Source organism: Stegodyphus dumicola, chromosome 2, assembly GCF_044657685.1.
Source record: "Stegodyphus dumicola isolate Sdum_Otavi_A_Nest chromosome 2, ASM4465768v1".
NCBI lineage: Eukaryota > Metazoa > Arthropoda > Arachnida > Araneae > Eresidae > Stegodyphus > Stegodyphus dumicola.
In genome coordinates, this window is record NC_140769.1 from 248701583 (window position 1) to 248715979 (window position 14397).

At 31.1% G+C, this 14397-nt stretch overlaps 1 protein-coding gene and 1 non-coding gene across 2 annotated transcripts in view; both read right to left on the reverse strand.

Moving 5' to 3' along the window:
- Positions 1–14397, reverse strand: part of RpLP0 (ribosomal protein LP0) — a 30418-nt gene that overhangs the window by 15442 nt on the left and 579 nt on the right. The window contains exons 2-4 of the mRNA XM_085811993.1: positions 13412–13502; positions 12484–12659; positions 3499–3733 (exon numbers count right to left, since the gene is read on the reverse strand). Coding sequence (XP_085668119.1) covers positions 3499–3733; positions 12484–12659; positions 13412–13465 — 465 coding nt within the window. The 5' untranslated portion in view covers positions 13466–13502. The remainder of the gene's footprint in view (positions 1–3498; positions 3734–12483; positions 12660–13411; positions 13503–14397) is intronic.
- LOC146998922 (small nucleolar RNA SNORA73 family) lies at positions 1365–1586 on the reverse strand. Its single transcript, XR_015039954.1, has one exon. It is a non-coding gene; the product is annotated as a small nucleolar RNA SNORA73 family (small nucleolar RNA).

Consider the following 14397-nt stretch of genomic DNA (forward strand, 5'->3'; position numbering starts at 1 on the left):
TGGCATTTCATAAAGCAAGGCATCTCAACCGGGGATGAGGAAATGAATACAGTTATCATTTTATTTACATTTTAAGTATTTACTTTATGACATTATTTGAGTTTCGGTATTCACCAGTTAGCAGCCAGGCGGGTTGCAACTTGTATTTTACATAAACCCATGCACAATTTGTTGTTAAATTTATAAATTATGTTAAAAATAATCTAAGTAATGGTACATACATATTTTCCGAGTTTAGGAAAGCAAGGGGGGAATGCTCTTTTAGCACGGGTAAAAGGGCTTATCTAGTAAGAAAGGTAATGAATACAGTATGTACTCGTAATAAATTTATATTCTTTTAAATTCTTTGTTTAGAAATGCCTAAGTGCCCTGATAAGTATGTATGCTGTTACATTAAATTTACTTATCATAATAAAATGCTGAAAAGCATTTGTACACCCTCCAATACCAAACATTTCACATACAGGAAACAGTATTACACTCTGCATGAAAACACACTAATCTCAGTACACTTCATGCAATTACATTTTATATATATATATTTTCATCAAAAGCTTAATATTTATCTGTACTTTGTATGGTCTATCTTCCCAATCATAGCCAAAAATGACTATGGGAAGGTTATGGAATATACACTGCTTCAGCCTTCATCAGCCTGAGGGCTGGAGACATCTTGAATCTACGATGCAGTGGCATAGAATATGCTACACAATATCAAGTAGCTCCAAGGCCACAAGTGCTACTCACAGTAGACTTAAATCTACAGAGGCAACACTAATACATCGATCAGATAAATTACAGCATTCTACAGACAAATAAAGAGACAACTTTCTAATTACATTATCAAACAGAAACTAGTAACAGCATATATTATACAGTGAAAAACTTTATTAAAATGTAAAAAACATTGTTTAAGATTGGGAAAAAATTGACACGTACTTAGAAAGGGTGTAATAATAATGGATATTGTATCTACCTATATACAGACCTTGTACATGCAAGGTAGACTATACAATTTAGATGCAACTTGCAGGAATTTACAAATCATGAATTCTTGTGCTGAAAAACACCTCAGAAATAAGTTTCCTTCAGAGAACACTAGTGCTAATGAGTAATAGGCAGTTACTCAATACACAGTGCTCAGACGCAAATTACATCATCACAGGTAATGGAAAAACATGACTGCAGTCACCGACAAACATATATGCTGTTATAAATTTACAAATTTTAATAAAATATTAAATAGTTTATACTTCATTGAAAATTAAATTTTTCATATAGCAGAAACATAATATAACCTACATAAGAATATCAAATGGATGAGTACAGTACTTATTATTTATTTTTATAAAACACCGAATATTATTTGTACTTTGTATGGTCTATCTTCCCAATCACAGCCATCAATGACTATGGGAAGGTTATGGAATATACATTACTTCAGCCTTCATCAGCCTGATGGCTGGAGACATCTTTAATCTACGATGCTGTGGCATGGAATATGCTACACAATATCAAGTAGCTCCAAGGCCACAAGTGTTACTCACAGCAGAGTTAAATCCACAGAGGTAACAATAATACATCGATCAGCTTTTAACAATATAGGGTTATCATGCATTAGAACAATTAGCCATACATATTCATCATGTGTAGCTTCTTGACCACTACGAGGAACCTGTCAATGCTATTTGCAATCAAGTGAAACTTTTACATACGTGACCCAAAGCACTTACAAGGTAACCAAAAAAATTGGTGCGAGGTGTGGGGAGTACAATGGATTGAGTAGCGTCTCCCAGCCTAGTCACTGGATGGTATCAATGGGCCTCCAGAGCCACATGTGGCCTCCCACTGTCATAGAGAAGGAGCAGACCCTTTACGCATCAGTGGCTGATTGATGCACATGTGGGGACCCAAATGCTGCAAATACAGGCCTGGGTGTATGGTTTAGCCCACACAGCATGATCTTACATAACTGGAGAGGTCTCGCACTGAGACACAGGGTCTCGTGGTGACAACCAAAATCTGGAACACCTGGGTGCATCATATTGGACCCGCATTTCATCGCCGGGGAGAGTTCTCGCAAATATGGATGCATAGCGGTGCAGAGTAAGCAATGACGAACAGGCAGCAACACACTGGTGCTTGTTTGCATAGCATTGAGTGGGGTCCCCGCTTGTTCATCTTGTATGGCTTTCCTATGAGGTGCACACTGAGTCTGATTGCTTAATCAGATGCCTGGAAGTATGCAGCAAGCTTACCGCATGTTTGGCTACTGTCACTCTCTCTGCTCTCGGGGCCTCATTGTCCAGCGCTTGCTGCCAACTGCTGCGATGTATCACTAAGAGACGTATCCGATCACCTGAACTTCTGGAATCATTACCTAGCAGTTCATTCATTAATGGCATCATACCCAAAGGCCTGGCAAATTTGGTGACTTGATTCTGCCACCGACAGGTCCACTTTAAATTCATACAGCAAATAACTTGGAATAAGCGCCTTTGGTGTGTCCAATTCAATCAGTCGCTGTGCGGGTTATGCTTGAAGTACCAATGGAACATGCTTTTATACTCTTGGTTAGTGCCCAGACTCCCATCCCAACCACTTCATTGCCAGGCCTGGCAACTATTTTTATGTTGGGGTTTACTCTCCAATGCCATACCAGAAACGGCAAGAACTTTTTTGTTTACCTTGCAGATACCGTAATATTCTGGCTATACAAATTAGTAAAACATATTGTTACAATATGCTTAGATATAAATGAGATGTACTGTTAAAATCAGGTTATCTACAAATGCCTATAATTCATATATACTTTTGAATGCACACATAAAAAAGTTTCAATGCTCAGAAAATTTATTAGCAATTTTTCTTGAATGTATATAGAAAAGAATTTTTTAATAAACTAATTACACCAAAAACAATTAATGGTTATATAATCAAAATTAAATCACTTTCTTTAGCTCCAGTATTAAAAAAAATTCTGTAGACACAACATGACTTCCTTGTTAAACAGGTAAAATTGGTAAAATATCCTTGTTAAACAGGTAAATACTTAGGAAGGATGTAATAATACAGAAAGGTGTATAGGTAGTAGGTAGGTTCTACCATAGCACATGCCACACTGCTATTTGAGGCATTATATTTGGAACTCGCAAGCATCCATTTCGTGGGACTTCATAAGCAATGTTTTGGTGTACTCAAAATACAGAATGGTTTTCCCTTCACGGATGGTGCCATTTTGATTAAAAGTTCCTCTAGCGATGATTTCACACCTGGAACATTATTCACTGTTGCCAGAGAAAACCAGTTTTAGTCTTAGCCTAATAAATTTATTAAAGAAGTTGCACTATCCTGTTCTCTTTCTCGCATTCAAAACCTGGTATTTATACTTAGTTAACTACCCATGTACCAAAATTTTAAATCATGGCTAGTAAAATTCAAATTAATAAAAAACATTTAATAGATCTGGAAATAAATTTTAAAAAATAAACTCTATACCAATATTTCAATAGTTCCTTTAGAAATCTTAGTTGGAATCTGCAAGGCTTGGAAGAAAGAGGTCTTTTCTGGTCCTAATCCAGTGTTTTGTGGTTGCAGGATCACATCACATGGAGCTATAGCACCTGCTCTTGCTGGAGCTTTGACTTTATTGTCCATAATTTTGTCTCTTACTTCAACCAAATCTTCTTTGGTAAAAACAAATCCAACATTTCCACGAATATGAGGGATAATTCTTAAAAAAAAAAAAAAAAAAAAGTTACCATTAATCCTTTTACAGTGAAGTAGAAAAACTTTAAATCAGAAAATTAAAACATCTCTTCTGCAGTTGAACACTAATATACCACTATCAAAACAGCTGACAAAACAAATTAACTTGTCACAATTTATTTAAGATTAAATCTTAGTAAGTACCACATACGTAAATTTTTAAAAGAAACATTTTAATTTACAATTTTTAAATACCTTAAAAGGCTTTTGCTATGCAAATTAGCATAAAATGGGAATACCAAACTTTATAACAGCAGGCATGTTAGAAACCAAAAAAATTAAACCTATACCCTACTTGCAGTAAATATTCAAATGGTCTTAATAGTCAAGTTTCCCACATATTTCTAAGCTATATAGTACATCTGCTGAGTTACTTTCAATATTTTAACTACAGAATTTCTATATTCAAATTATTTTGTTATTATTTAAACCTTCATTTTATATTTTTGTACTTGCTTGAAACTTCTCTTTTGCAAATTAAAATATCAAGATGTCTAAAAACATTACAGACAAAAAAAAAAAAAAAAAAAAAAAAAAAAGATTAAATGAAAACATAGATTCAATACCTATAATAAATTCAATTAGACTAAAAGGGGGGAACCCAATAAAGCATCAAACTCGCAAACAAAATAACCTTTAATTCCAGTCTCATATTAATGAAAAGATTTTATTTGCATAACCACAAGCAGTCAAGGAAGAAAAAAGTATCGTTATAATTACAGAATTTTATGATAAAAGGTGACCAAAATAATAAAAAGCACATATGCATGTTATCAAAATACTAGTTTAAAAGAATAATACAGTTTGTGTTTATTAAAGATTATCTATGTTCATGACTGAATAATTTAACATGAATTTTTTTTTACAATAAAAATTTAAGGGAAATTTTTATTCTACACATACACAAGATCTAATGCAAACAGTTGATAATTTTCAATTTGAAATCCCTCCTAGCTTCTAAATTAAGAAATCTTATTTTAGGTCAGTGAATTTTAAATTATAAGCTTGGAAAAAAGGTGCAAATGAAAATAATAATGAATATAAGACAAATGTATAGATAAAATAAAAGCATATACATACACGTAGTTTTTTCTTCAAGAGTCATAACATGCACAAAAATTATTGATTAAAATGTCAGTAATGACTTAATTCTACTATTCAAACTAATGTTTGAGGTACATGCACTCTATAAGCTTATTGTAATATACACATTTCGAATGAAGGATATAATTTAGTGTTCAGACAGCTTATGCAGCAGTTTTCATCTTCAATTTGTACCCAAATGTCAGTGGGTTCAGCCATTTCTAGCTCTGACAAGGTACAAATTTCATTATTGGCTATCATCATCACACAAACACTTATAGTATAAACCACGTTTCTCCATCTATATAAATTGAAGAGTAAAATTATCTTCAAATATACAACACTTCAGAAATCAGAAAACTGGCAGAAGTTAAGATATTAACCAATTTTAACACGTAGTATACTCGCTCAATGCTCTGAACAGCAGGTTTTGTTAAGAATGCCTAAAACTGCCATGAGGTAGGAATATTTTCTTTATTTTAATGCCAAATGTATTGGATCTGGATTTATGTACTTTTAATCTATAGCCTTAATTTACTGGATATATTTCAGATGCACATATATACACTTTTAAGAACATCACAAAAATTGTCTAGGCCATTTATATCAGCTGTATATAATCAAAATTAAATTTTGATTTTTTTTAGCTCTTGCATTTAAAAAATTCTGTACATACCACGACTTCCTTGTACAGAATATCAGATCATGCATTTTTTGCTACATTTCATTTAAGCTTATTTCCTTGAATTTCATTTGATATATTTTACATTCAATTCTCACTTCACAGAAAGGCAAATTATAAAACTAATGCAGTTAAAACAATTAAAATTACAGTTTCTATGCAAAAACAAGCAAAAAAACAAAATTAGTTTCTATGTAAAAACAAGCAATCAACCAAGGCACCAAGTGATTTTAGCTAATAAGCACTTAGAAACAATTTCGCACCCTAATCTTAGTCATGATTAAGCACTTTTGTTCCATAAAAGTTCTAGCATAAGCGTAATTCGGCTAGCAAATTGTTGGAAAAAATGTTGAATTAAAAAAACATGCCTTTACTTCGTGAAAACAAAATGGCATCCCCCCAAAAAACTAGCAGGTTGCTGCAGCAGTGTTGGTCACCAAATTTTTGCCAAAAAATCACCAAGTTACCATAATCCTCCAAAGATTCACCAAAATAAAATCATTTTATTCTGATTAGAAGTGTAATCAATTTATTTAGAAATTAATTATACGTAAATAAATTCACATGGAATAATGTGAGCAATCCTGTATAAAATTAAAATTATTCTACTCTAATTACAGGTGTTATTATTTAGAAAATAAAACATCTACTGACAAAGCCATGTAATCATCAGCACAGATTTATCTGCAAAGTCATGACATTCAACACAAAGTATCTACATATAGAAAGAAATATCTCTCTGCTTTTCCTTATCTTAGCATCTGGGCTAGCAACCCCAACACTCTCCCCAACTGTTCAGCACCTATCGCCCAAGTTGGTGAAAGGGATTTCAGGAGCCTTGCCAAGTGCTGTTTATCTGAGCATTCCCCGTAAAATAAAAATGGCTGCTATGGTTAAAGAAAGAAAGAAAAAAAAAAAGCCTAGCCGCACTTAACCAACTTTTAAATTGTTGATAATTCTACAATTATTCCATGCAGATTAACTACAGGCATAAAAACCTTAACTTGAAGAAAACAACATTATTCAATCATTTTAAAGCAAAAATTCACAACTTACCAACATATAAGAATTTTAAATAATTGAGCTAATGGAGCCAAGTAAACAGTGGGTATATATACAGCTGCTCCCACAAGTGTTCGTACACTTATGATTTTCATTCAAATAGGACTATCCATTAATTAAAAGTAAACTTTCTGAATGAGATTTCAATAATAAGATCTATAATCTATTCGTAACAAAATTACATGAAATATTTTTTAAATATAGCAAAACTTTATTTTTAAGAGATTAATAATCAAAAAATGACATACATTTTATCTCACAAAAGTCTTCATACACAAATATTTTTGGATTAAATCAAAATTAGAATTATCATTTGCTGCTTTTTTTTAATTTTTTTGCATTGTGGTGGCATTTAAAAAATCATTTGCTTTAATTTTTTATTGTTTACTTCAGAATATTCTATTTATTATGGAAAAATGGGTCTCAGTCGTAAAGAAATTGAAAAGAGCATTCGAAAATTGATAATTTTTCACCATAGTAGTGGTAAATCAATTCGAAATATCGTTAAATTAGTTAATTTATCCCATTCTACAGTGCAGTGTGTAATAAAACACATTAAAGAAGAAAATCGGATTGAAAACAAGGTAAGACAAGGTCGACCGAAAAAGTTAACTAAACGAGATGAGAGATTTATTACTAGAAAATTTGTGAAAAACCCATGTTTGAATGCTGTAAAAGTTTCTGCTTAAATTCTGCAGAATTTAAGTTTTCTACTTCAATTTCACCTGAAACTGTTTGACGAGTTCTCAGAAAAGCTGGATTACATGGGTGTTCTGCATGTAAAAAAAATTTTTTTACGTGAGAAAAACAGAAAGCTTAGGCTTTCATTTGCAAAATCAATGATAAATACACCCGAAACGTACTGGAATAATATCCTTCTTGCTGATGAAAGCAAATTTAATATTTTTGGTTCCGATGGTCGAATAACTGTATGGAGAAGGAAAAATGAGGAACTTCGTTCTAAGAACTTAGTTGGAAGAGTTAAGCATGGTGGTGGTGTTCTTGTGTGGGGGTGCATGGCAGCATCAGGACTACGTAATTTTGTATTTATTGGCATAATGAATCATTCTCTTTATTTAAATATTTTAAAAGACAATTTAAAATTATCAGACCAAAATTTGAGTATTAGAAACAACTTTATTTTTAACCATGATAACGATCCTAAGCATACATATCTCAACATTTGCCTGATGTCTATAATTGTCCACAGGTTTTGAAAACACCACCTCAGTTGCCAGATTTAAACCCCATAGAACACATTTGGAAAGAACTGGAGGTTAGAGTACAGAAACATGACATCAAAACGAAAAGTGAACTCAAGACAGTCATGATGGAAGAATGAATGAACATTGATACAGAAATTACAAAAAACTAGTAAAATCTATTCCCAGACATTTGAAAGCGGTTTCGTGGATGCTAAAGGATATTCTACTAAACATTAATTTAACAAAAAATGAAAACATTTACTAATATGTCGAGATTTTTTTGAAGTGTACAAAGACTTTTGCGAGATAAAAAGTTTAATTTTTTGATTAATTTCTTTAAAATAAAAGTTTCGCTATGTTTTAAAAATATTTCATGTAATTTTTTTACAAATAGATTATAAATCTTATTATTAAAATCTCAATCAGAAAGTTTACTTTTAATTAATGGATAGAGCCCTATTTCAATGAAAATCATAAGTGTACAAACTCTTGGAGCCTCTGTATATATACACATACTTCTGGTGCAGCTGATTGCAAGCAAAAAGGGGAGGTGCACAACATGTTTATAGTCCTTCACACAAACATCATTAATTCGCATTTGATAGCGGACAAAGTGAATATTTTTGTTGAAACAAGACACCTGGAATTTTTCGTGATCACAATACTTCTTTTTACTTTGTACAAGGAAGTAAAGAGATAAAAAAAAAATGGCACAGCTTTAGTATTAGTCCTTTTTGGCGAGAAATTTGTTTGGCGACATTTTAGAACGATAAATGAAAAATTATGATAACCTTGCTAACCCTAAATACTGAGCTTAAAACATGCCACCATTTCTGTCCACGCATATTCAACGAATTTGGTAGGTATCAGAGCTTTGATGGCAGGAGGGATTAATTCCATGTTTTTCTTAAAGTTACTTTTGTGTTAGGAAAGCACAATATTTAAAATATATTTTAAAAAGCCAAAATTTTAATAGTTAAAACTCGTGCTTTTAATATTACATCGCATGAGTCTTGACATTTTTTCATATGTCAACTCTGCATATAATTATAAACTCCACCCCCCCCAAGGAAAAAAAAAAACACATTTTCAGTAGCATGAGGTAAACTCTTGGTGTTTCCTTTGCTAAGGAGATCAAAATTACCATGGTCTAAAAATACTTATTTGCCTCATATTACAACTATAGGGATGTGTAATTGCATGAATTCATAGGTTCAAATCAGGATTCATTATTGCTTTTATAACATTTTTATAATTTGTCTGACTACAAAAAATATAATGTTGCTTAGATTATGGAATATATTGCTTATAATTTAGAGTTCTCAAATTTTGTAAATCTTACAACCTAACAGCTGTTATGAATAACCTTCACTGGGTATTATTACTTTTATTAATAGTATGTTGACATAATAGTCGACTTTTTATTTAAAATTTTATGAAAATTTTCTACATTACTTAAACATTTTATCTAACAGAAATCTTCATTTTTTGTAATAAAAACTTTATAATAAAAGTAAGAGTACAATTTATATATAAAAATTTGACTACATGGCAAGCACTTAGATACTGATTTCAATGTCTTTAGATATTATTATAAAGTTTAGATATATTCTTATTAAGTTAAGATATACTTTTATTCTATTATAAAGTTTAGATGTACAGAACAGAAGGCACACTTTGTGTTTATGACTCAGTCAACCACTTGTGGCAAGATAACTTATGCTACAATATATTTTGTTCTCTGATTAATTATTCACTACATGAAATAGTGTAATGCATTTTTGTTTGCATCATATACAAATTATTTACTTTATTTAAATGCTTTCCAAAATTGAACAGGTTTTTTTCAAACATATTGACCATATTTTTCGACCTATAGATGCAACACTTCTTCACTTGAGAAGTAAGATTTAGAATTAAAAAATAAGAGAGAATCATGAATAGAAAATAAATACATGTGCTGGCTAGCAGAAGAAGGATACCTTCATAAAGTACTTTTTAAGAGAAACTGGCTCAGATTCACATTACATGTATGGAAAACTACAAAAACTTCCATAGCCAGCCTGAACTACCACTAGTGGATTCCAATGACTGTTCGAATTTTTCACAGAAATCATCATCATTTATGATGATTGTTGTATTATTACCATTGGTACAAAATTTACTCATTATGATAATTTAATTTTAGCTTTTAAATTATAATCATAAATTACTTCTAATAAATTGAGGGATTAAAAAATGCACACTTCTTAATATTTTTACCATTTACAAAATTTAATCATAAAAAATATTTCTAATACTGGTACAAAACTTGCACATTATAATTGAATTTGATTTCCTTCATTTTGAAATATTTTATTTTCTTTTAATAACAGAATCTAAGAAACTAAAGTAACATTAGTTTGAAATGCATTTATTAACCTTTTGTAAATTTAAAATATTAGCTAAGTACTAATATAATAAAATATAAATATTAACTACTTAAAATATTAATGTTTAATACATTAATATTATATTCTGTAATTTAAAATATTAACCTTTTTTGTAAATTTCATTACTCATAACATAATAATTGCTATAAATTCATTTATGGTTGATCTTTACAATATGGTAACTGGTAGTTTGGCGACATTTTGGAGGCGATAAAGGTTACTACCTGGGACTTTGGTAATAATGTGAGCAGTACTCAGTTACGATTACGCATTATTTTGCGTGAGGGAAATGAGAGATCATGGGATATGTCATGTGATATTAATGGACGAATTACAGTTCTTTATTTGGAAAAGGGGGGAAATCGGGAAATTTTGTATTTAGCTTTATTCTGTGTTGTGTGAAACAGTGTTTGTTAATTTTTGGATCCCATGGCCCTAACTAAAGTGAATTCGAAATGGGTATTTAGGCATTGTGATAAAGAGAAGTTTGCTTTTTATTTAGCGGAGGAAGTATGGAGGAAAAATTCGCAGAAAAAATCTTTTAATAATTTTATTGAATGAATTAGAAAAGTGTATCCGCCACGTAATCAAGATTCTGAAGAAGATTAGGTAAGTTAGTATTTTTAATTATTTGAGGATATTTTTATGCATTGTTCTAAATGTAAGGTGGAAAGGAATTTGGAATTATTGGGAAAATTGTTATTAGCAATGATTTAGTTTAAAGTAATTAGGATTGTAAGGTAATTTTTATTAATTTAATGTATGTGCTCATTTATATTTTAAGTAGTGTTTTTGAATTTAATTATATTTTAATGAAATGATAGTTATTTTGTGAATTTTATGTTTGTAGGAATTTGGTATACGTTTTAGTTGAAGTAAACGTGTATGGAAATAATTTAAATATCTGACACTAAGTATTGTGCACTTTTTCCCAATTTTGCAGTGAATATTTGTGATGATTAAGCAGTTTTGTTTGATAAAATTTCTAGCATAAGTGTAATTCGGCTAGTAGATTGTTGGAAGAAGTGTTCAGTAGATAAAAAGAAAAGAAACATGTCTTTACTTCGTGAAGACAAAATGGCGGCGGGGAAAAAAAATAGAAGGTTGCTCTAGGAGAGTTGGTTGCCAAATTTTCGCCAAGTTACCATAATGTAAAGATCAACCTCATTTACAGTAGTGTTTCAAGAATTTATCATAGCAGTACTAGAAATGTTGAAAATTAGAGAAAGACTGTTTATTCTGATTAAGAGCTTATTTTTTAGTCTAGATCGGGTTTTGTTGACAAACCGCCATTTTTTTCCGATCTTCAAAGCCGGGTCTACCTTGGCGACCGACGTTTGTTGCCAAATCAAAAAATCGCCAAAAGGACCAATACTAAAGCTGTTCCAAAAAAATTAACACCTAAGTGCTCAAATGACATTATATTTAGTTTATGCCTGCTAACTAAAGTGCCTGTAAGTTTAGCTCATAAGTGAGCAAGTTCAGCCATTACTGACTGACAAGATATCTTGCTAAACCTCATGATGCACATAAGTCTTAAAATATTATTGATAATTGTTTGAAAGTTGGAAGTTTTATCCTTGAAACTGGTGCTACAGATACACAGCCCCTGTAGGCTTAATGAAAAATATACTTTCCTTAGGATTCAAATTACCGTTAATGTTCAGACGGCCTTTGTGACAGCTTTAATCTTAAGTCCATACCCAAATATCGGTGCTTTCAGCCATTTCTGGCTCTGACAAGGTACAAATTTCATCCTTGGCTATCATCATTACACAAGCCATAAGACATTACAGGAATTTTAATACCATATGAAACTGAGAGAAAATTATAAATATCTTTTCTGAGAGAAAAACATTAAAAAGCATATGAATACTTGAGTGCTCAGACGGCCTTACAGCAAGTTTAATCCTAAGTTTGTGCCCTTAAGTCAGTGGGTTCAACCATTCCTGGCTCTGACAAGGCACAAAATTCATTTGTGGCTATCATCACAGCACAGATAAAATGTAAAAAAAAAAAAAAAAAAAAAAAAAAAACCTTTCAGATTTTACATTATGCCAAAAGGGCCTTTTTTTAAAAATGCTTTCTGTGTTACTTTTATTTATTGTTCTTTGCACTTACTATATGTATGTGCTTCTTTAAATGTACCTTAACATACTAAAATATTTTAAATTTTATATCCTGTGGTGCTTATATCAAGAAAATACAATATAAATTTTGTATAAGATCGCAGCTGATAAGTATTACATACTTTTCTAAAGCTGGGTTGTTTTCCATATGCCCTCGAATAGCTTTCCTGATCATGGTGTTCTTACCCATTAAAAGTATGGCATGTTTTCGGAGAGAGAGACGTATCTGCTGCATTTGCCTTGATCCGACATTATCAACTCCAACAATAAAACATTTTGGATATTCATCGAGAAGTTGCTGCAAAATAAAATTTAATAAGCAAATTTACCTATCAAAACCAAAAATAGATACAAAAAGGATATCAGATACTTTAAATACGGTTTCAATTTATCTAGCTTTAGAAAAAAGTTAGTATGCACAATATATGACACTTTAAATCAGATAAAATTTTGATCAAATTATTTAAAGCAATGAAAATATACTTAAATTAAAAAAAACCTACTTCTTATTTAATCTTACATAACAGTAAAAAGAAACAAGGGCTTTGTTTTAGATACGAGTTGCTAGAGGGTTCATGCAAAATTGAAGCTATCTAATACTTCGATCTGATAAGTTAGTGATTTTTTAAGATGCACAAAACCTACCCATTTGGCAATTTTTTAAAAATGCAAACTGGTGCAAGATCTGCAGTTTTTTTTAACTTCAGAACAATCAAAAAAAATTTGAACAGTACTATTTAGGAAAGCAAACATTTTACATAAACTCCCATCAACACATTAGTATGATTTTCTTTTTAAAAAATCTTTACATAATATTTTTATTTTCCATAAAGATAAATCAATATTTACTCTAAGAAAGATATTGACCAAAATTATTCAAGCCTGGAATTATTGATTATTTAAAAATTATATAAATTACACAACCATTTATTTACATAGCTATCTAAAAATGCTTACTCCATTTTGGAAAGAGTTTGCTTTCATGATAATCAGTCATTTCTGATTTTAAACTGCCCAATATGACCTTAAGAAAATCAATTTTATACATACCACTAACTTGATGAAGTAGTTACTCTTCCACGTTGCTCGGTCCTCCCTGCCCATCGTGTAGATCAAGGATAGCTCTTCTTGAGTTTAAGGACTGAAAATTAAGAAATTGATAAGAGCTTGATTCCAATAATTTTTACATGAAAAAATTTAAATGTTATACATTACATATTTGAATCACATGGAGAATCATTCACATATTCAGTGCTTTTTTTTTTGGCATTTTTTACTAGATCTGTAAGCATGCCAATAGCACCCAAACAGATTTTAATGCTCTGGAGAACATGTTTTATATCACTTATGCCTATGCTCAGTACGTGTTGAAGAAATTCTAATTGACCTAGATGGGAATTTATGAGAGAGAAAAGTTTTTCCAAGTTTAGAGAATATTTTGTCCCTCAATGGGTCATAAACCCTTTTATGAATACATAGATAGCAGAAGTTCAGATTGAGGATGGGGGGGACAGCAGCTTTAAAAATTTTTTAAAAGCCAACTAATATTTTGCACATATATAAGTACTAGGTTTTATAGATTTTGATTTCATTTTTACCAATATTTACTGCTTGTTTCGATGAAGTACCCATCTAGCCCTATTGCACAGAAATTTAAACATTCTCTAATGCGAACTCAAGTTCATGTTCCCGTTATAGTGTTAAATGCTGAACATTCAAATGATGAAAGATAAAATTTTAAAAATCTCAAACATTTTTCCGCCATAATAGAAACTGACAAATCGTTCAAAGGTTATCGAAAATGCAGATAACACCAAACTGAAACAGAAGAACTATTGGTAAAAGTTTACAATTTTTTTTTTTTTGAAAAAGACTATCTTTAAGAATACGGCACATTTCACTGTTTGCTTCATTAACTTTACCTTCATTTAAGATATTAAAAGCGTGCCTGCTTCCAAAGAAAGGGGGCTGAGATAAATAGACTCGGCATCTATGAAATACCCGACGAGCGAAATATGAAGCTTTGACAATTCTAC